This window comes from Phaseolus vulgaris, chromosome 3 (assembly GCF_051622355.1).
Source record: "Phaseolus vulgaris cultivar YP4 chromosome 3, ASM5162235v1, whole genome shotgun sequence".
NCBI classification, from domain to species: domain Eukaryota; kingdom Viridiplantae; phylum Streptophyta; class Magnoliopsida; order Fabales; family Fabaceae; genus Phaseolus; species Phaseolus vulgaris.
In genome coordinates this window covers 49,970,516-49,994,910 of record NC_143500.1, presented here as the reverse complement: position 1 = coordinate 49,994,910, position 24,395 = coordinate 49,970,516, and the positions used below count along the sequence as shown (strand labels likewise).

At 31.3% G+C, this 24,395-nt stretch overlaps 1 protein-coding gene across 1 annotated transcript; it reads right to left on the bottom strand.

The window, feature by feature from the left end:
• Nucleotides 1-1,783: 1,783 nt before the first annotated feature.
• On the bottom strand, nt 1,784-5,132 carry LOC137808334 (L-ascorbate oxidase homolog). The gene is made up of 9 exons (XM_068609391.1): nt 4,918-5,132; nt 4,633-4,787; nt 4,445-4,554; nt 3,723-3,993; nt 3,529-3,625; nt 3,067-3,412; nt 2,482-2,850; nt 2,300-2,378; nt 1,784-2,168 (listed from the first exon to the last, which is right to left on the bottom strand). Exons 2-9 carry the CDS (start codon nt 4,780-4,782, stop codon nt 1,959-1,961), a joined length of 1,632 nt encoding a protein of 543 aa, XP_068465492.1. The 5' UTR covers nt 4,783-4,787; nt 4,918-5,132; the 3' UTR covers nt 1,784-1,958.
• Nucleotides 5,133-24,395: the final 19,263 nt, after the last annotated feature.

Sequence of the window (24,395 nt, the reverse complement as noted above, 5' to 3'; positions counted from 1 at the left end):
CAACAATCCATTTATTTTATCACTCATACTTGAATCTATCATCCCCTCCCTTTTTCACCCTTGTGTGGGTTGATTTAACAGGTGAATCCCAATTTGACATGTCTTTCTCTTGCCTTCAATCAACAATAACTAAACCTATTCAAAAACTTCATTTTAAAGCTATACCAAAAGTGACCTATCTATATATGGACCTCCACCCATCGGTTCTAACTATATTATAACAAAACACAAAAGTAATGTTTAGAGTGTAGCATTAGTAACAACACCAATTCAAAGTTGATGAAAACATTTTTTTTATATAAAAATAGTTTCAAATAAAAACTTAACATCGATCAAAATGAATGTTGATTTAATGGTAGCGTTGTGTTAACTTTAGCTACACATATAGCAATAATTTTGCAGTGTTGGACCAAGGATACAGCCTAGCCTTTTATGTGGCCAAATCATTTATATCTTCCAAACTAACTAATCATAATGCTAACTTAAGCACGCCTAATAAGATACTCTTTTACCATTAACTTAGGTTAACCTTTTTCTTTCATTTTTTTTAAAACAGTTTTGTATTGGATCACAAGTTATTTGCGATCATAGCTAATTATAGGTATGGATTGATTTGAATCATACTTAATTCGGTTGTTGAAAAAGATAACTTGTACTAACATTGACTCAACTTTAATAAACATTTTAAATTAAATTGTGTTGTCATTAAGGTAATTTGCATCCGTATTATTACTGTTATTATTAAAAAAGATAAATTATATCATAATAATAAATTATTATTATCATTAATTACACAAGAGAAACATGTTCCCATTATGCTAATTTTTTATGAAAATTATCGCAACTTAAACTCCTTTCGGTTATATTCTCTGATATATAACATACAAGGGAATTGCGTGTTCGATATATACTGTGAAGTCAGAACCTTCTAATATTAATATAATGAAAAAATGTTTTCGTTAAAAAAAATTGACTGAAGAAAAGGAAAAAGTTGGAGGAGAAATTAGCAAAATGGAGAGTGGGAATAGTAAAGCCCACTAGAAGTTGAATTGCAACACTTCATTCTCAACACTTTTTTCGGCCCAATAAGCCGTCCTTCTTTAGGGTTTCCATTCTGCAACTTGGACGTTAAGGGCCAACATGAGGCTTGACCTTATCTAAATTTATTTATTGTTGTCCATTGTAAAAAGAAATATGTACCTCAAAAGATTATATTTTAATTCATTTATTATTTTAAAATTTGTGGAATCAGTTTATTTAAAAAGTAAAATTTGAATAAAAATATTATTTGTATTACTATTACATTTATATTTTATCTCTTAAAATTATATATATATATATATATATGTTTATATCTATTTAAAAACCTAGACGTGCTTAGCTTATTTAACAGTAAGTTTATTTAAATAAGTTTATTAGAAAGTACATTTTTAAATGCTTTTAAATCTCATAAATCTTCAAGAAGATCATGTAACTCTCTTTAAAAAAGGTTCATGTCAAATAAATAAAGAAATAAAACTCATAAGCTTCAGATTTGAAAAATAAATCAGATATATAAATAAAATTACATGAATGGTATCTTAAGTGTCCATTTTTAAAAAAATGTTAGTAAGATATCAACTTAAAACTAAATTGATGAATATTTGATACTTTAAGAATTCTTCATATAATTGAGTAAAAAAGGAATTGTTTATATAATTTTATTAGTTTAACTCTGGACCAAATTAATGGTTATTCTTATAATGTGAATCATGAACTAAGAAAGTAATTGCTAAAATTCATATACTAAAATGAGCAGTGAAACTTTGATAGAAGATATAATGGTGAAATTTACAGAACAGAGGCAGAAATTTGAGAAATTCTCCCCCATTTTTCCTTCAAACTTTGTGTGGTAGTCAAACTCTCATGACTAGAAAAGGACAACATAAGATTAAGATTAATTGGTGAAGATAGTGATACTAGAGGTTGTTGTTCTGTCCAACAGCTTTGCCACAAAGCAACACATTGTCGGGAATATCATATTCATTGGCAAGGCTGCGCTCAGAAGTCCAAACCCTGAGATATAACTGCTGCCCAAGATACTGCCTTTCCCACATTGCAGACCTCAGATTCCACATTCCTTGGTTGTCCAAGGACACCAATATGCCAGTCCAAGCATTTGGATACACCTACATTCATTTTAAACACTCCAAATCACCATCTCATAACAACACAAAACTTCATTCTTTTCAAATTTTAAATCACTAGTTTTAAGAGGCTTCTTCACACATACATAAAAATATACACTTGTTTAAGTTACCTGTGCAGTGTGTCTGGTCAGGGCATCAACTAGATTATAGGTTCTTCTCTTGGCTGGCGTCCACTCACCAAAACCATAACTGTCAATGTTGCAATGAACAACATTAATACTCACCCTTAAGCTAATTTTAAGTAAAGATGATTGCTTTCTACAATACTAAAAGAAGATTGAAGCTGACATACCCCACGACCCAGAAGTCATAACCATCAAGATGCCAAGATTGCGTGGTGTTTTCGTTGTTCTGAAAAACGACCTCAATGAAGTCGTGGAGATCAGTTGGCACTACGGAGGTGGCTACGGATGAGGGAGTGTTATCAGAAGGAAGGCTTTGGAGTGAGTCAACACTGTAGATTCCGGGAATGTTGAAGTAATCAGCAAGCTTGAGTGGGGTGTCAGGGTTAACATAGGAAACCTTGTTCACAGTATACCGCAATTTTCCATTAATCAAAGAAGCCGAATTGGACAATACAATTGTCTTTGTAGGAGTTATTTCTCCGTAATGGTATGACCCTTGTGGGTTAGGCCTAGCAGCATTTGCTGTTAGATTCCATCTGCACCAGCAATTAATATTTTAGCAGATACACAAAAGAGTTAATAATAGTACATGCATAGATGCTATGAAGAGTTTAACACTAGCAATCAATCAAAAATTGTAATATATGATAATTTTGCCGATTATTAATAATGATTATCTACAACATGATTTGTAATTAGTTATTAGTATAAAATTTTAGGCTTGTTGATTTTGGTTAGAGGTTTTTATCAACCTGTAGGTTCTAGCTTGCTTCACAGACCAGTGATATTGGTGAATGGGGGGACTGGGCAGGGGTCCAGAAGCTGGGGAGTTAGAGTTTGAATAATGTAACACTGCCGTTGCTGTGAACATTTTTCTGGAAAATCTTGTTGAGGCAACAATGTAGTAGTCCTTTGGAGGCTGATTTAAGGTTACCAGCACAGTAGCTGATTGCCCAACGTGCACATCAAGAGTGTCGTATACGTTCTGGAGAGTGTGTGATCCTTCAATCTCAACTAGCTTCAGGGTATGACCCTGAATTCTGAAGTTTATTGATGTTGACATGCCCACATTTGAGATCCTAAACATGTAGGTCTTTCCTGAAAGTAAAAAGCTAAAGCGTGAATAGTGTTTGGAGAGACAATTTTGACAAAGTTGGAACTGATCATTGGAATCTGCAAAAGGTAGAATTATATCCTTTTTTGAAAAGACTGACCCTGGTCACCATTTACGGTAGTATGAGCCTGGCCATTGATAAGAAGACCATCGGGAAAGGCAAGAGAATTTCCAGAATCCAAAGATTCCCTTAATGACTGCAAATATCAAAAACAAATGTTGAGACTGTTAGGTGGCAAATTTGTAAGGAAGCACAACGCATGAGAATAATGCAAAAGCACAAGTTGATGATACCTTGTGGTTGGTCTTGTACCAATCACCAATGAGTAAAGTGAAGTCACCATCAGGGTACGGATAAGGCACTGGGATGACAGATCTATGGTAGACATTGAGTCCTCCAAACCCCCCAGCTGCTTTATGCAGTGAAGTTGATGGAAAGTATGTGTAGGTTCCAATCTGATCCTTGGCCTGAAACTTGTATGTGTAATTTGCGTTTGGAGGAACAGGGCAGTTAGTTCCCAAGACCCCATCTTGCCATGAGTTTTTCCTTTGTTTGATGCCATTCCTGGTTTACAACAACCATGTCATCCCATTTCTCAAATAAAATGCCAAAATAAGCATGCTACCAAGTTGCATTTATGTCAGATGTCTAAGGAAACTTGGAACCTCTTGTTATTCTTTCTAGAATTGACTAAAACATTGTAATTTGTGTAAATTTATTTTATTCACTATGCACCTCTTGTAACTAAAACTTTTACACATCTAGTTGACGAAATGAAAATATCAGTTTATGAAGGTGATATAAAGTCCCAGTAAAAGGTGTATATAACAACAATGCTACCTTCCCTTCCATCTATTTTCACCCAAGATGTTAATAACTAGCATGATCAGGTAACTAAGATACCTATTCCCTAAGATTCCGAATGTGACGTATCCCTAAAAGTGCTAAATGGAGACCATTGTTCAAAATCCAGTTACAGAATGAACGAGAGACATGAAGAAACAGAAAAACTCACCATGTGAGTAGAAATGGTTCATCCAACTTGTTGACAAGGTTGAGCACAACATTGTCATTAGTTACCAAATCCAGTTGAGGCCCCGGAAACTGACCATTAATCAGAATGACCTTGGAAATTCAAGCACTAAAACATTAGACCAGCTTCAACCAATTTATCCAAACATATCTTAACCAATGAAATCATACCTGCTGAGGAGTTCCTAGGGGAGAAAGAGTTCCATATGTCACCGTCCACGTGTAATATTTATACGAATCTTCTCCTTGTACAAGAGATACACTCAGCAGCAGAGCCAGAACAACACCACGCAACAGAAGGAGCAAACAACTGCTTCCCATTGCGTCTGTCCACAAACAAAACATAACATGGCAACAAAAAAGAACACTTATATTTCACTAAAGAGTAGAAAGAAAAGAATGAAAGAAACAAGGAACTAAACATGAAACATCACTTTCAAGTTTATTGAAAAGTACCACTTCTGCGGTTTTCTCTTCAACAGTGAAACTCGGTAAGGCTTGGAGGCTGATACTGCAGAGTCCATTTATTACATGTGATATATATTTATATACAAGGAACACTGCCAACAAAATATAATTTTTAAAAATGGGATTATGTTTGGTGTTAAGGTAACAAATTCATCATCCGTTTTCTGCGGTGTTGACGCGTTTCCATAAGTTGGTGTTGCTTCAGGCTAAAGTTACACTGTGCGAATTTTATATATGTAAATTATAATACATCATTAGTAGAAAAACATATATAATTATTAAAGTGAAACCGTAGCTTTTTTATTTGGCCACCACTTGCAATTTTTTGACCAATAGCCCCCTGAAATTTCGCCACTGATCATATCAATTTTGTTTTGCTTTTCAGTTGCAGATGTAACTGCATTTTCACCATTCAATTTAATGATTGTTCCGGGTTTGGGGATTGATATATGTTGATATTTAAAGAAAGTTTTTGTAGTTGAAGTTCTTTAACTTTCAAACTGTAGCTTAAAAATAAAGTGATTTTGTGTATAGTAGTTATGCAAATTGTTGAATCGCTTTTACAGTTCACCTACTATTTTTTTTATTTATTTTCTCCTTTAGAGTTATTTGATAGTTGCATTTATCGCAGTTCATAATGTTCCATGTGAAGTTCATGTGTCCAGAGAGGTTTACTCATCCAAAAAATAAAAGGGACAGACGAGTAAAATTTAAGTGCAATAAGATTACCTACTAGAATTTAAAACTGAAACTGAAAAATCTTGTAGGTACAACATGTGTAAGAAAGCAAAAATAGGAGTAGTTAAGTAATATAGCACAATAAAAGATTAATGGATTTGCAAAAAACAGATTTCGAACCATCTAAAATGTTGAAATTGAAAGTATTTACCAGCCGTCTATTTTGTTATATCTATTTACATAAATATGCGTATGTATGCATTACTGAAGTTATTTTATATATTCTACATTGATTTTTAGAAAATAAAAGGATTTTCAATATTGGTTAATAACCAATTTGAAAATTGGATTTTTTACATTGTTGGTAGAGTGTGATTAAAGTAAAATGTGTGATTTTTTTATATTGGAATGATGTTGATTGATGTAACATATTTTAGATAAGTTAGAAGTACAATGGATGCATAATACTATAATCAAGGTACAATATGGTATTTTACATTAGTTGGAAACTAGAACTGATGTAAAATGTACAGTATTTATCATGTTTTTTCAATTTCTCAGAAGACAAAAAGTCATGTTAATCATTGCTATTCAAATATGCAAGAATGATAACAATAATCAAATTTCATATATCTAAAAAAACACATGAAATGATGTTCTATATAGTTTGCACCAAAAATTTGTTGACATTTTCAATATCAAACTGGAAATGCTCACAATCCACTAATGAAAAACAACATGAAAATTAAGATAGAGAAGATGGAGATTACGAGGACGATGATAATTACAATTGAATTGTGTTGTAGACTTAATAAATGTTTCGAAAGTACTTGTATAGTCTGTATTAGTGTTACATATTAATGATATGTTTTGATTACTTTTATTATTTAAATTGTTTTATTCATCTATATCTACATAGTGTTCTTGACTCAGATATAACAATAATTTTTTTAATAAACATTAAAGTGGAACACTTAATCAAAAGTTGAATCTTTTTGATTTTAGAATACTAGACGAAATAAGGATACGAAAAAAAAAATTAAAATTTAAAATAATATTTAAATATATATATATATATATATATATATATAAAATCATTAAATAATTATTAATTTTAAAAATAAAAAATTATTATCTTAAAGATTAAAAATTTATTCATATTTAAAGTTATTTTTATTATTAATAAAAGTTTATAATAATTAATACTAATTAATACTAATTTAACACCAAAGCTTAAAAAAGCTATTTTAAATATTAATATATTTTTAAAATTTAAAAATAATATTTAATTTAGTCAATATAATAATTAATTGTTTTTTATTTATAAAATTATTATTTTTTAATAATTTTCTTGATAATTTTTCCTATTATATATATATATATATGTTAATAGTGTTGGTAAAGATTATAACATGATGACTGTCACAAGCCCTTGTAGTATTTTTTTTCCCTCCAGACTGCAAGTATTGTTTTTAATGTAGTTCAACATTTACGATTCAAACGCTCGATGCTCGTAGGATATATGTTTGGATAAATTATTTTATTTCCCCTATTTCAGCTTTTGTCCTTGTATTTTCATATTACAAAAATGAGAGGATTTTGTGAGAAGAAGAAGAAAAAAAAGAAAAAGAAAATAGTGAGGATAAAGAAAAGTTATGGTATATTAAATAGGGCATGTAGTAGCACATGAGGTGCAGGAAATTGGCAGTACAATAAAAAAAGACACATGCTATGCTTAGCGTCATTTGCGGTGAAAACGACAGCGTAACGAAGGTGGTTCATGCATGTTGGTTCCTGCCTTCTATGTGAGGATAGGAATAGCAGAATAGTCTAGAATATGCATGTTCCTGCAAACATTTAATATCAATAAATTTATATGAAAAGTTAAAATCAAAATTTTAAGTCAATAAATTTATGTTTCTACTTATATAGTATTAACTTAGTTTTACTTAATACTTAAATTAAAATACAATTTAAATATATTCTTTTTTAATTGATTAAAATATTTTTAAAAGTAAAACCGTGACGGAGTTTATATTTAAAATGTTATTTCAACAAACTTAGTATCAGTATTATATCAGAACATTACTGTTTATGGAGATTATAAACTCTTTCTCGAAATTATATTAACACTACTGGAATATAAATAAATAAAATTAAGGGCATGCATCATTTGCATTCACTTCATCATGTGTGTCAATGATTTTCTTAAGTTCGTGTTTTTTAGAAACTTAAAAATAAACTAAACAAAACATGATGACAGATCCTAAACACATGCATGGTTGAGGAGGTTTGACGTACCTGCTTTGATTCTGTGACCAAAATAGATACATAACACCCTTTAAAATACAAATACTTATTTCCATGGTGGAAACAATTCTATATATGTATATGCCTACTTACACAAATATGTACATATCAATATTTCTAAATAGGATAAGGTCAAGATACACACGTTTTCATATCATAAACACTGACCACATATAAATGCTTATGCGAACTAATTAGTCACTAATAATAAGATTAGCTGGTAAGTATCTTGTTTAGTTCTTCATTACGTGACATCGGTTGACATAAATAATAAGATTATTATTTTTGCAAAATAATAATAAAAACAAATCTCTTAATTAATTTTTATATTTTATTTATTCTTTGACTTAATAAATAAATTATTGATAAAATATAAACATATAATAAAATTAAGAAGAGATGCTTAGAAAGAATAAAAGTGAATAATATGTATAAAATGAAACCATAAGAAGTTTCATTTAGATAAAACGATGGAAAGCTAGATAGTGAAAAAAGGTGAGAAAGTTCGAAAAATAAGAAATAAAATTACAAAAAAATGAGATAAAATGCATTATACTTTCTTTTCTCAATTGCGAAGAAACCATAAAATAACAATTACATCTTATTTATAATAATATTTATTCTTTTATTTTAAAATAATAAATATTAAATTCATAATAATATATATTTAATATTTTATTAATATATGTTTAATGCTAAATAAATATAAAATATAAAAAAATTAAATTTTAAATTTTGATAGTTTATTTAGTATACTTTATTTTGAAATATTATTTTATTTATTTATTACGGTTTTATAATAATTTTTATTTTAATTTAATTTTTTTAATCTTTAATTTAAATTTTCAAAATTTACAATTCAATTATATCTATCACATCATTAAAAAAATTTCATAAATTTTCTCTTTACTTTCCATCATCTTTTTCTTAATCCAAATAACCTGATTTTCCTTTTAATTCAAATCTATCATTTTTCAACTTTCAAATTTATGGTGTAATCCAAACAAAGCATTATCGAAAAGTAAAGATTTACCTATCTTTATTTGATAAAAAATAAGGTAGATTAATTACTACTTTTCTTTTTCTCTCTGTTTTTTTAATAAATAGATCTGCTTATTAAACGTATGGAGGTAATATAATGTTTGAAATATTACATAAAAATAGCTGTAATAATATTTCAGAAGTGGATCCCGTATTCGATTCCCGTCGGTTCCGTTCCCGTTTTATTTGTGATTTTTTAGGAATAATACGCTGGCGTAGGCCCAGTCCATAAATTTGACATTCATTATATATACTAGTGAAAAATCTTTTGATAGTTTTTTTTATTATCATTATAATTTTTAAAATAATAATATATTATTAAATTATAATTTGTTATTAAAAATAATTATAAAAATAAATAATTTTTTTAATTGTAGAACTTTTTTATTATATAAGTTTTTTTATTGTGACTAGATCTAAAAAGGTAGTTAAAAATGGTAAGAAAATGTCTATACAAAATATAGGTATCCTGATTTTATTATTAATATAATTTTATTTTTTTTACAAAATTATTATTATTATTATTATTTTTATTATTTAAATTAGGAACCATGTAATTTTTAATAGGGGAGTGACTGATGTTTCAGAAGTTTTTACCTTGGTTCAATTAAAGACTTGTTCGTAAAACTCATTCTGTGTTTTTCTCATTTTTTGATTGGTGTCTTGACTCTTTAGTTTGTACTAGGATGATGTGTTGATGTTTTTTTTTTAGGAATTTGTTCTTTTATGTGGGTTCTCTCAGTACAACCAAGTAAGTTGTTTTTATAAATCTAGTGAAGCGGTTTGGATTTGAGTGGAGGAGGTTTAAGATTTAAGTTTTTTTTTTACGGGTTGAATCTTTCATGAAGTAATTCATATTTATTGATTTTTTTATTGTTGATAAAAAAAAGGTAACTAAAGATGATTAACAAACTAACTCCTATTATTTTATTTTGACTATAATTAAGAATAATCGAGAAAAAAAAACTTTTTTCAAATGATTTTTACTAATATTAATCATTTACAAAATTAATTTATAATTTATATCAAGTGAGAAAATATTGATAACATGTATTCATATTCTTTTGTGTTGGAAAAAACAAGATTAATAGGTGTGTATAATATATAAATAAAGTTCTCTAAGGAAACATAATAATAAAAAAACTGTCAAGTTAGTTAAAACAAAATTTAGTGTTATATGTATAAAATATTAATTTGATTCATTAAAATAAAAATATAAAAACTATAATTTGAATAAGGAAAACTTACAAATGAATGGCTCAGACTTCAGTTTTAAGTCCTAAGCTCTTATGGAAGTATATTGGGAGCCATGTGGTTTTGGTGGTGAATAAAGAACTTTCTCGAGTCTTCTATAACAAATCATTATTTTTTTAACAAAATAGGATAATTTCGTAGTAAGATTTGAAAAAAAGAGAGTCTCTTTTTTCCTGCAGTGGTACAGAATGGGACTATATAATTCGCCCACTAAACCTGTTTGTAGACTATTTCTGCCAATAGAAACATTCCGTTTCGCTGTGTAGTTGAAGGGAATTTTTTTGGCTTTCTAGAAGTTGAATTTTCAACTGTTTTTTTTTTTTTCTGTTTATATCACTGGAACTTTATCAAAAAAAAAATTGTTTGTTTGTTTCAGTCAATGCGTAACTAGGTGAACTGAAAACGACAAGTTAGGTTTTTGAGGGAGCCCAATTTCCATCTCCATTTTCCAGTTGTGACTCAATTTTCTGGTGGCCAGATTTCGAGAGGATTTTTTTTATTTTTTTTTGGTTTTGTTGCTATGTAAGAGGTGAGTGGGGAAGAAGAAAAATTTGTAGGTAAAAAATAATTTAAAAGAATTAATTAAAAATGGGGAAAATAAATTTAAAATGATTTGTAAGAAAACCAAATTACAAAATTAGGTAAGGTGAAATATAATTTGATTATTTTAAAATAAGAAAGTATACAACTTTTTGGACATTTATCATGAATTAAAAATTTGAAACAATTTTAAAAAATGCAGTTGGAAATATAAAATCAAAAAAATATACGTAATGTATTTTTTATATTTGAAAATAGAAAAAAGTAAAAGAAAAATATTTTGCATTAAAAAACTTTATCGAAAATTGAATTAAATTTTTAGAGGTTTTTTTAAATTTGTACGAGAGACGGAGGTAAATAAAAATCTATGGAAATCATTTGTTTTTCTTAAATTTATTTGAAATTAAAATTATGATTATTAATTTATTTTCATTCACTTAATACATTCTAGAATGAACCCACACAAAGCACAAGAAAATGTTCACCCACATTATTGCCTAAACATCACATAGATTCTTGAGCAAAGTGTAAACCCAAAAGCAACATCTTAGATTGAAAAGAAAAAAAAAATGTGATAAACCACAATGGATACCGATACTATACTGTAGTTGAGTATTAATTACATCTGTCGTAATGCAAAAAAAATTATGTACCAAGGATACAATGAGTTCAATCTATAGAGTGCTCTTACAACAGGGACCAAGAACACTCGAAAAAGGTTAACAAGACTTAATTTCTTTCCTTGATGGGAACTCTTGACTTCTTCTCTTGGTTGGTGCTTTCGGCTAGTGCTCTCGGAAAGGTGCTATCGGCTTCTCCTCTAGGCTGGTTCTCTTGGCTGCTCCTCTAGGCTGGTTCTCTCGGCTGCTCCTCACAACAGGTGGGGGGTACCTGCAAGTTGCTCCGATGCCAAAGTCAGAAAAGGTTTTATATTCATCAGATAAAATCACTCTTACCTCTTTCTATCTCTGAGCTCCTATTTATAGAGTTTCTTTAATGGGCTTTCCCCTTTACTCTTGGGCTTTCTTTCTGCACCTTTTTTATTGTTTGTGCACCCCTCTTGCAAGTTTTTATCTAATTGGGCTTTTACAACATTTATATTTTTGTTTTATTCCTGTCTTCATTGCTTTCGGTCAAAACCTCTCGGTTTTAACTTAGTCATCTTAATTATTATACTTAGTTTTCGGCATGAACCTTTCGGTCAAAACCTCTCGGTTTTAACTTAATCATCTTAATTGTTATACTTAGTTTTCGGCATGAACCTCTCGGTTTTAGCCTCTCAGTACACTAGCCCCCCAAGACAAAAATATTTTAAGCTCTTGTGAAATATTCATGTCTTAATAAATTATAGTATATTTGACATTTGATTTGATTTGATATTGAATGCCTCGGTTTTTGTGTCTTAACTTGCTGAGTTAAGTTGATTTGACGTGAACTTGTTGCAACCGTTAGATTAAACCTTTTTGAATGGTTTCAGATTGCTGGTAACGTTTCAAATTCTAGGGTGTAACTTTGGGTTATAAATAGGGTCTTCTTCTAAAATTTTTTACGAATGCGTTTCGTTGTGTATTGAAAAAAAAGAAGCTTTCTTTCAATCTGTAACCATTTCGTGCAAAGGTAATGTCTCTTTCAAGTTTTTCTGCTTCTGATGATTTTTCAAGCGCGGGTGGTGAATCAACTGGGCGAGTGGTGCGAGAAGAGGATCATCAAGACTCGAAGTCTTCATCTGCTACCCCTTCTTGTATGAATGATTCAAATGGAGCACCGGCTGTTGATGCTCCTCAAGAATTCGGCATTGTATTGCCTCAAAGAAATCTTCGTCCAGGTTACCAATGGGTTAATCCTAAAGTCCGAGAGTATTTGTCCAAATATCGTTCTGCTATCGAACTTCGTAGTTTCCTTTCCCATTCCCAGATTTATTATTCTGACATTGAAAATGATATTATTTCTTTTCGGCGTGTTGGAGATGCCGACAATGTTTGTCATGGTCGAGAGGGTGATAGTCATGAGTTTTTTTATTTTTATGCTTGCTTTTTTAGAGATCTTCATATTCGGTTGCCTTTGAACAACTTTCAAATAGGTGTCCTTAAGTTCCTTAATGTCGCGCCTACTCAGCTTCATCCGAATGGTTGGGCTGCGATGCAAGCATTTAGTATTTTGTGTAAATTATTATCGCTTTCTCCTAGTCCTGCTTCCTTCTTGTATTATTATAGCTCTCGGCCTGGGAAGCGGCCAGGGTGGTTATCCCTTATTAGTAAATCCAATGTTTGTTTTCTTAAACCTTTTACATCGTCATATAAAGATTTTAAGGGCAGTTTTTTTAAGATTCTAATAGAGCCTGTAGGAAGAGAGTATTTTTTCGATGGAGATTCTCCAAGGTTCCCCTTGTATTGGACAAAAGATCCTGTGAAGTTTAACTCTATTTCGTTTCATTCAATGGGTGTTGCCGATCGTCATGTTATTGAGGTTTTTAGTCGGCTCTCGTACCAGGTTCCCACTCGCGCCTTGCTACAACTGTATACTTCACCAAATCCTCGAGAAGATCTGATTGGTACGTGGTTGTTCCACATTTTTGCTCTTTTTAGGATAAAACATTTAACTTAGCTAAATGTTTTATTGATTTTCAGCTTTGATGGCGAGCACTAATCCGAAAGCTCGCTCGTATTTTTCGAAATTGCTGAACAAGGTGGGTGATGTAACTCCCCGTCGTGAAAATGTGGTGAACCCTGTGGTGGAAGAAGTCGTGGAACCTATTGTGAATGTGGAAGCGGTTGATCCGGTAAGCCATGTTGAGGCTGCTGGTCCTTCAAAGAAATCAAAAAAGCGTGATAGGAATTGCAAGAGGTCGCATTCGTCTTCTCGGCGCCATCGTCAGAGTGAACATGTTTCTTCCGAACCTCTCTCGGAAATGATATTTAGTGCTACAACGAAATATGCGAAGTTTGTTCAGACATCTTTTTGTGAATCGTCTTATAACATGCTGAAGACTATGGATGTTGCTTCTTTGGCAGATTCTATTATTGAATTGTCAAGCAGAAATCTTTTGATTGGAAAGATGTTGAAGGAGAAGAATGGGAACTGTGTGGCGTTATCTGAGTTTGACAAATTGAAGAATGATTTTGCTGAGTATAAAGAAAAAATGAGCTCTTTATCGGTGCAGTTAGAAGAGATTAAAAAGCAGAAAATGGAACGAGAAGTTGAAATAGAAGGTCTTGAGAAGAAAATTTCTGATTTGGAGAACGAGAACTTTAAATCTGTCGAAGAGAATGTTCGAATGTGTAAAGAAAATCAAGGTTTGAATGAAAAGGTATCGGCTTTATCTTCTGCAAATGATTCCGACAAAAACACCATCAAAGCTATGGATGAGGAGATACATCAGCTAAGGACCAATGTTTTTGAAGCCGAAAGCTTTATCTTTGAACAACATAAGCTGGGCTTCGAAAAGGCTCTTCAACAAGCAAAATATTTCTATAAGATTCCTATTGATGAAGGGAATTTTGATGTTAAAAAGGATTTTTATAATGGTGAACTAATTCCTGCGAATGAAATTCCGGATAATGATGCCGAAGATATCAATATCGAAAACTAGGCAGATGTAGATGTTAATGTTTTGTTTATAGTGCCTTAGTTTATATGAGGAGGCTGTTTTGGTGTTGAAATGTCGAACGTATATGTGGAAGTTTTGAATCCTTTTTGTAATGTCTCCATGGAATCTTATCAGAAACTAACGAATATTATTCCTTAAGTTATTTGTTATTTACTTGGTATTATTTGTTGATTCCTACGTTCGGCTCTGTGCTAAATGTTTAGAACTTATCGGTTTGGTCTTCTCGGTTGTATGATAAACCTTTTGGTCGAACGATGTGAGGACTGTACTTTGAACTATTTTAGTTAAACGCTGTTAAATGTTAATTTAGAAACGTGACAAGAGTATTATTTGGTTTTTATTATTATTAACCATTAAGGTTTATTTTTCGGTTTTGTATTGCCTTGGTATTGTTGCTACTTTTCGGTTTGTATTACTTTTAAAGTAACCAAAAACGTAGACGTGCGTGGATAGATGTAACTCTTGCCTTTAGTTGCCAACATTTGAGTTAAAACGGCATGAACCTCTCGGTTTTATATCTATTGCTTGGAGATGTCTTGTGAACCAATTGAAGAAAGAATCGAAGACCACCTTTTTCGGGAGGGATTTCACCTGGAGTGAAAGCATCCAAGACCGAAAAGAATTATGTCTAATTTTGTCGGGAGGGATTTCACCTGAAGTGAAATCATCCAAGCCCAAAAAGAATGGTGTAAAATTTTTTCGGGAGGGATTTCACCTGAAGTGAAAAGCGTCCAAGACCGAAAAGAAAAGCATGAGTCTAATAAGATGATGTTACTGAATAATTCTTCTTGATTAGATAATCGATATGTATACAAGTTTCTGGCTTACATCTGTTTCAACTAAAATAGAACTTTAAATGACTCGCATTCCATGTATTCGGTATCACTTTTTCTTCTAGAGTTTCTAATATATAAGCTCCGTTGTGTAAGTTTTCCATTATCCTGAATGGTCCTTCCCAGTTGGCTGCCAACTTTCCATGTCGTGGATCTTTTCGAGCATCAGTACGCATTCTCCAGACCAAATCTCCTTCCTTGAAATCCCTGAACTTTACTTTCGCATTAAACCTTTTCATTGCTCTTCTTTTTACTGCTGCTTCCTTTATTTTTGCTCGTTCTCTGAGTTCTTCAATAAGATCAAGGTCAGTTCTTAAGCATTCATTGTTGATATTCCAATCTTCCATTTGCCTTCGTAATGTTGGTTCGGTAACTTCTACTGGTAACATTGCATCTGTTCCGTATGTAAGATTGAATGGTGTTTCTCCTGTTGATGTTTGTGGTGTGCATCTGTATGCCCATAATATTTCTGGCAACTTCTCAGCCCATAGTCCTTTAGCACTTCCTAACCTCTTCTTTAACTGTCCGAGAATAACTTTGTTCGCGGCTTCAGCTTGTCCATTTGTTTGTGGGTGCTCAACTGACGTGCTCGTTGCTTTGATCCCCAAATCTGCATAAAATTCCATAAGTTTTTTGTCAATGAATTGTCTGCCATTGTCAGTTATAATGGTGTGTGGGATTCCGAATCGACATATTATATTTTTCCATACAAACGATTGGACCTGTTGAGCTGTTATCTTAGTTAACGCTTCTGCTTCTATCCACTTTGTAAAGTAGTCGACAGCTACTATCATGAACTTAGTTTGTCCTCGTCCAAGTGGGAATGGTCCAAGTATATCCATTACCCATTTTGCAAATGGCCATGGGGAAACGATTTCGTGCAACTCTTGTGCTGGTATGTGATTTAGACTTCCAAATTCTTGACATTTTTTGCATGCCTTGACATAAAATTCACAATCTTCTCGGATTGTCAGCCAATAGTAACCGGCTCTACAAACCTTTGTTGCCATTGTTCGAGCTCCGCAATGTAGCCCACAAATTCCTTCATGAAGTTCTTTAATTACATATTCAGCTTGTTCATTTGAAAGACATTTTAACAAAGGCACAGAGTATCCTCTTTTGTATAATTCTTCACCAATCAACACAAAACTAGCTGCTTTCTTTGCCATTCTTGCATCCGGTTCAACACCTTGTTCTTGGCTCTTTATTACTTCTATGTAAGTCTTCATCCATTCATCTTTTGAAGTTGCAATGTTCAAGCATTCTTCCACACTCACTGTTGGCTGACTAAGAGTTTGCTGTATGATGGAGTTGTGTTGGCCCTGTCGTTGTTGACTTGCTAACTTGGATAATGAGTCTGCTTTCATGTTTAGTTCTCTTGGGATATATTTCATTTCGGCCTTATTAAAACATTGCATAATATTTAACACTTTATGACAATATTTCATCAGTAATGGATCTTTTACCTGATACTGTCCCTGCACCTGTCCCACCGAAAGTTGAGAGTCACTTTTGCAAATGACGTTTTCAACTCCCATGTCTCTGGCTAATAGTAACCCTGCAACAAGGGCTTCATATTCGGCTTGGTTGTTGGATGTTCTGAACTCAAATCTTAGCGCCATCTCCACCTGGAAGTTATCTGGTCCTTCAAGCACTATTCCTGCTCCGCTACCTCTTTTGCTTGATGCGCCATCTACATACAATGTCCATTGCTCCTGCTGTGTTGCTGTCGGCATTTGAATAATAAAATCCGCAAGGGATTGAGCTTTGATAGGTCCTCTTGGCTCGTACTTGATTCCATATTCTGATAGCTCCATCGACCACGTCACCATCCTACCTGCAAGTTCTGGTTTTCTCAAAATTTTGGATATTGGATAATCTGTTCTCACAATTATCTGATGATTCTGAAAATATGGCCGAAGACGTCTCGCAGCATACACCAGGGTTAAGGCTACTTTTTCAATCTTGGGATATCTGGTTTCGGCACTCTGTAGGGATCGACTCACAAAATATATTGGTTTTTGTTCTGGGGTTTCTTGTATCAAGGCTGCTCCTATGGCTTCAGCTGAGGTTGCTAGGTAGACTATGATGGGTTGGGTTAACACTGGTTTAACCAAGATTGGTGGTTCGGCCACTATAGTTTTGATTTGAGAAAAGGCTTGCTCACATCGCTCATCCCACTCAAAGGTTTCAGATTTTTTTAGCAAGTTTACTATTGGCTTGGTTTTTTCGGCAAGAATTGGTAGAAATCTTGATAAGGAGTTAAGTTTTCCCACTAGTCTTTGTACCTCCTTCAAATTCTTTGGGCTTCCCATCTTCATTATTGCTTCGCACTTGTCAGGGTTTGCTTCAATGCCTCTGTTTGTCAACATGAAACCTAGAAATTTTCCACCTCTTACCCCAAAAACGCATTTTTCTGGATTAAGCCGAATTTCGTATTTCCTTATCTGTGCAAACACCTCCTCAAGGTCTTCCAAGTGTTTCTCTATCTCCCTTGATTTTACGACCATATCATCAACATATACCTCCATATTTTTTCCGATCTGATCCTTAAACACCTTGTCCATCAACCTTTGATATGTTGCTCCGGCATTTTTCAAACCAAAAGGCATGACTTTATAACAATAATTCGCGGTGTCTGTGGTGAAAGCCGTTTTTGGAACATCTGGCTCATACATTTGTATTTGATTATACCCCGAATAGGCATCAAGAAAACTCATCATCTCTTGTCCAGACGCCCCATCCACTAATCGGTCTATGTTGGGTAATGGGTATGTATCTTTCGGGCAAGCTTTGTTTAAGTCTGTATAGTCTGTGCACATCCTCCACTTTCCATTTGGTTTTTTGACAAGCACTACATTGGATAACCATGTTGTGTATTGAGCCTCTTTTATGAAACCAGCTTGCATTAACTTCTCAGTTTCTTCTATCGCTGCTTTTCGTCTTTCTTCTCCCAACTTTCTTCTTTTTTGAGAGACCGGTCTTGCTTCTTGACATACAGACAATTTATGACAAACAACTTTCAGATCAATCCCAGGTATATCAGATGGTTTCCAAGCAAACAAATCTTTGTTGTTACGTAACATTGTGATGAATTTACTTAACAACTCTTCGGGCAAACTTCCACTTACATAAGTGCATTGCTTCTCGTCTTGACCCAATACCACAGCTGTGGTTTCTTCTTTTGGTTCTATCCTTTCGTCATTTATTCTTGGGTCCAAATCGGCCATTGCCACCATTCTTTCAGTATCATGGTTTGCTCTTAAATTCATCTTTAAACCCGCTGCATAACATTCTCGAGCATCTTTTTGATTGACATAAACCGTTGCTATCTCACCCTTTTCCGTTGGGAACTTCATAGCCAAATGCGGTGTTGAAACTATTGCTCCCAGTTTATTCAAAGAGGATCGTCCTAATAACACATTATATGATGTAGTAGCATCCACCACCAAATATCTGATTTTGATCTTTTTAGTTTTATTGCCTCTTCCAAATGTGGTCATCAAATCAATGTACCCCTTAGTGTTAACTCCATAACCTCAGTTCCAGCAGTGCATCTTTTGGTTTTCATGTTGTGAATAATTGGTACATCAAAAAGTGGAGTCAAAATAGCTTGTCATATGATAGGAGATGCCTTATCTCTTTCTTCTACTTTTTCTTTTTACAGCAATAATGACTACATTCATTGAGAATAATTAGCCGGTATTGGGATGAACATTTGTCTATATTTTAATCACATGATTCAAAGTTTTGTCGTAGTATATTTATCATCAACTTTTTGAAACCACATCACTTACATTTGCAATTAAGGAACCCTTTTTATTTTGTATCTATGGGAAGAAAACAAAAATAATTGAACTCCATGTCAATTATCACTTGAATGATACTTTTTACTATGGATGTTGCATGGACAAAGCAAAAATTGTCATTCTCATTTTCAGGACTTAGATAAGGATGGTATATGTTTTAGTTGAATTTAAAAAGTATTGTTCTTTATATAAATGTGATGCACCAACCTCATCTTAAATCCTCATCTTAAAGTGTTATGTTTTACCCCTATATATAATATCTTACGCCTAGTTTTTATGAAAAGAATAAAAAACTTATGATGGTTGGAGTTTAATTAAGGGTCAGTCTTGTAACGCAATATAATGATCGTTTTAAATGTTAAAAGAACCAATTTTTAATTTATATTCAAATAATGTTTAAATGATAAAGACAAAATAACTTAAACTAAATGTATAAAATAAAAATACAACGGACACTAAATAAACACTTTTAAATATATACATTATACACTTTTAAATAAGGTTTATAATAAATAAACACTTTTAAATATATACATTATACTATAATAAATAAATACTTTTAAACATGTAAATTCTATTTTAGATTTATGATAAATAATTTATGTTGTGATATATTGTTGTGTTTTAATTATTGGTATATCTTTTAAAAATATTAAGATTTAAGGTAATAAAAATATTAGAATGATATATTGAAAGAAATAAGAAGTGAAACACATTCAGATTATAAATGGAAAGTAAGAGGAGATAATATTAAGATATCATATTTGTAAAGTATACAAAATTATATTTTAGATTTATCATAAATAATTAAAGCGTGTCTCTTAACAAAAGAAAACCATTTTGTAAAACAAAGCAAAACATCAAACCAAAGTCTACGACTTGTTTTTTCCCTGTTTGAATTCTGTCAACTATTCATAAAATTCATTTGGGACTTCACTTAGAAGATACAGGACATCTGGAGTTTCAAACATAACGGAAGCTACTCGTAATGCAGCGTCAATTAAATGTTTGAAAGAACGCATCTGTACACTATTAGATCAAATTCAAAAAATATTAATTATCATTTTCTTTTAAAGAAAAAATCAAATTTAATTTAAATAAAATATAGTAAGTTGTTAATAAGTCTACGATTTTTTTGCATTTTATTTAAACCAAAATTATCAACTGGGTTTATGACTTATTAAAAGAAATAAGTTTAATTAGTTCCATTAACAACTACATAACATTTTTTACTACGAAATACTCATTTTTATAATTTTTCTGTTTTTATCTATTTCTATAATTTTGTCATAATTTATGTGAATTTGTCTTACTTGTGATAATTTTGTGAGAGTCGTGACCAAGTAATGAAACGTGTCATCTTGCATCCGAAGCGTGGAAATGGAGCCTCCCGTTCGTGTCAGTTTCATAGTTCATCGGTCATGGTCCATCCAACAATTAACATTGGCACCATCTTTGAAGGTTATGAGATTCCTGAACTCGCCAGGAATAAGCGAGGTGGGACAAAAAGAAGTTGAATGTTGTATTCCATTATTTATTTTCATAAATATTACAAAATTATCTAACATATTTCCTTCCTCTCCTCAAATTCTATTCAGACATAAAAATATTACTAATCGATTTTCAAAATGTATCTTAACCTATTTTTTATATGGACAAAAAAGCACAATAGAGTAAGGACTAACAAACTATATATGTTCTTAAGGACTAACAAATAAGTGAATAGGGTTTCGTAAGGAATGGTAGAAGATGGGTTGGAGTTCATTTGAACAAAGTGTTAGGTCTGATGAAGAGTGATGAGTTTTCACAAGTCATGTCATCATATAATTATAAGGGAATTTGTGGAATTTTTTTGAAACTACAAATTATTGGGAATAACCGTATTTATATTATTTTAATATAAATATAAACATAAGTAAAAATAAGGAGTTGGATTATTGTTTTATTAATGTCATAATGAAAAATAAATATTTATTTTTAAACTAAAATATATTGTATTTGTTTTCGATCTTTACATTATAAAACTATAAGGTCGCCAAGTTTTGGTGGACAATGAAAATTTAACACAAGTTTAGGGTTAAATATTCTTGTTCACATAATGTGTTAACATCTTAAATCATTCATTTTTTCTATATTGTTTAAAAAAATTATATTCTAAAACTTTAATTTTAATATTCATAATCTACTTATTTGTTTTTTAAGAAATTTTTTAATTTTTTAATAAAATAAGAAAAAAAGAGTTTATTTTGTTTAAAAAAGAAACAAGAAGATGAATATAATTTATTAAAAACATCGAAGAGTTAATATTTATTTTAAAACTAAAAAGATAGAGTATTATTTTATTAAAATAAATAAGAGATAGTTTATTTACAAATTAAAATGAATATAAATTTTATAATGTCAGAAAAAATAATTGCTATTTTTCCTTCTTTATATTCATATAATGTTGAGGTTATAATAAATTTAATCATAAATTTTCATTTCTAAACTTTTGCTATTTTTGTCTATTTGATACTAGACCTAACTTAGTTGAATCTAACCAAATACGTGAATTTGAGTCAAAATAAAAAACTAATATTATCTAAACTGAGTAAATTTTATACTTCACCCAACTCATATTTTCTCCTAATTTTTGGAATGGTACCTTTCGTAGCTCCATCCATTGTTCATATTCTTTCGTATGTCCTCTTCATCTTGAAATCTAAATAGTACATGATCAATTAATTTGTATTCTAATATATTTGGATTTTGATAAATAACCCATAATTAATGGTTGTTTAACACAACCCTAAACATGAATCAACCTCCTAATCCGACTCACCAACGAAGGTCCATTGAGGTAATATAAATAGTACAAATTCCAAGAATCAGGTACGTCATTATCTACCGTACTTTGACAACCGAGTGTCGACACCATGACTGGCTTGAGCGTTGAAGTGCCTTCTGTAGGTATCATCTTAGCTTGTGAGACCAGACGATCGAGAGGAGGAAGGCGAAGCAGGAAGCTTAAAGGAGTGACAAGGACCGACCGAGAGTAGAAGCATAAACAATCGTTCTCTAGGTCCCAACACTCGTTCGAGAACAAATTGTATACACTACAAAAAAAATCAGTATTATTTACGAATTTTTACCCACGGATCTAAATCCGTAGGTAAATTCAACATTACCTACGGACATTACCTACGAACAACATTACCTACGGAAATTACCCACAGATTCTGAATCTGTAGGTAAATTCAGCATTACCTACCAACTATTACCCACGGATCTTATTACCTACCAACTTTTACCTACAGATATCTATTACCTATCAACTATTACCACAAATCTCTATTACCAACGAACTATCACCCACAGATCTCTATTACCTATAAACTATGATCATAATAATTATATACATAATATTAAAAATATTAATATCATATGAAGAATTATAAAATCATAATTAATATTCATAAATAATAATAACCATTGTTGTTGTGAAATTAACAAAAAAACATATGTTTGTATACATGGTTGCTATGGCAAGTTCATCATATTATTCTTTCTCCAAAATGTAGTTTTTATGGTAACCTTTTCATGAAATATTAATTTCTTCAATTTTACAGAATCCCAAACATGATGTTATGGAGTCTTGTTGTCTTTCAATGACACTTTTTAATAATTTGAATATTGGAACAAACAGGATTTGATAAAATTGCAAACTAAGACATTTAAAAGTGGATCACGTCTTAATAACGGTTGAGAGGTGAAGACCTAAAACTCGCACATTCCACCTTCCAACTAGCTAGTGTACCATTACATTACAAGACATTTCACTTCAATTGGGTCTTAGTAGATGGACCACCGTTTGTTGGTCGCATAATGTTTGATTGGAAGGAAATGTGTGCCACTTATCTTGGTGTCACACCACGCAAAGATCAACTGTTAAGATGTTATACAGTATAATCACTATTAGATAGTCTAATACCCCACAAAACGGTCTTATGATAATAAAATCTATGAGATTTTGATGATAACAAATACTATAAGGTGTGTTAAGGATATAACAAAACTTCTTTTGTTCAGATGTCAAAGCATAATTTTTAGACAATCTACAATATTTACATGTTATACGATCTCACATTGTTAAACATGTTACATGGTCTCACAATACTATAATGTGCTACACGATCTCATAGAGTTGAACATGTTAAATGATCTCATTAGGTTAAACTTGCTAAACTGTCTCACTAGAGTTTAACCTACAAAACAATCTCAAATACAAAGAGCAAAACGGTCTAGTCTTTGTCATTCGCGATAGACAATCTAGTCTTTGCTTTCGCAATAGACGGTCTAACCATTCCGTATTCTTCTAAACTTAATACTTATAATTTAATTATGTTTCTAATTAATTATTAATAATTTATAAAACTCATTATGAGAGTAATTAATTTTTTGGTCAAATAACTATATCAACGTCTTGATTAATTCATTCTAGAAAGTTTTTGTAATTCAATTATGAATAGTTTTTCAAAAACATAAGTTATTTGCATTTCTAATTCGGTTTCAATCAAAATAATCCCATTTAATACTTTCTTATGCATGAACATTTTGAAATCATACAAAGATGGAAGGTTTTAGAAAATGCAATAAATTTTTTACTAGATAAAGTATCTTTTTCCAGAAATTATTCAAATTAGAATTTTGTTTCTGTTAAAATTAATCTCAAGAAATGTATGATATACTTCAATGTTTGAAACTTATATAAACATGCAAATAACTTAAAGGAGAAACATGCAAACAAACACCACCAATTATTTTACCATTCACGTATTTAAAGTAAACAAAATAATTATAAAACCTAAAGGAAGCAACAAAAAAAAATAAAAATAAAAATCAAAAGTTAGAAAAATAAAAAATGTAGAAATTAATAGAGACTGAAGTTGTGTCATGTTTGCACGACAATGTAAAATAAAATAATTGAGGTCATTAGAATCATACACAACTTCAATTGATTTATTTTATACTGAAGTTTTGTCATCCTTACACGACTTCAAATAATACTAATTTTATTTTTTAGTTAAAATTGTATTAATAATGCACGATTTAAGACCTAACTATTTTGAACCAAAGTCTTTCTTCTATCATAACACAACTTTGATATACGTTCATTTTGTTTCATTTTAAACTGAACTTACATGTCACAAACATGATTTTTTTCAAGATTGTAAACAATTTTTTTTATACATTTTTATAATTAACGAAATAAATTGGACAATTTCTATGAGAAAAAACACCCAATAATATAATAGCATTTAAGTCTAAGGGCTGAAACTAATTTACTTGCCAACGTTGACGACGACAATAGGAGTCATAAAAGTCTTTGCCTGTGTTTGGAACTAATGTGTTCAG

Coding starts and splice junctions, on each gene's coding strand:
- LOC137808334 (XM_068609391.1), bottom strand. CDS start 4,782: ATGGGAAGCAGTTGTTTGCTCCTTCTGTTGCGTGGTGTTGTTCTGGCT. Junction 2,379..2,481: donor TATGACTTCTGGGTCGTGGG/GTATGTCAGCTT, acceptor CAACATTGACAG/TTATGGTTTTGGTGAGTGGA. Junction 2,169..2,299: donor TGACCAGACACACTGCACAG/GTAACTTAAACA, acceptor AAATGAATGTAG/GTGTATCCAAATGCTTGGAC.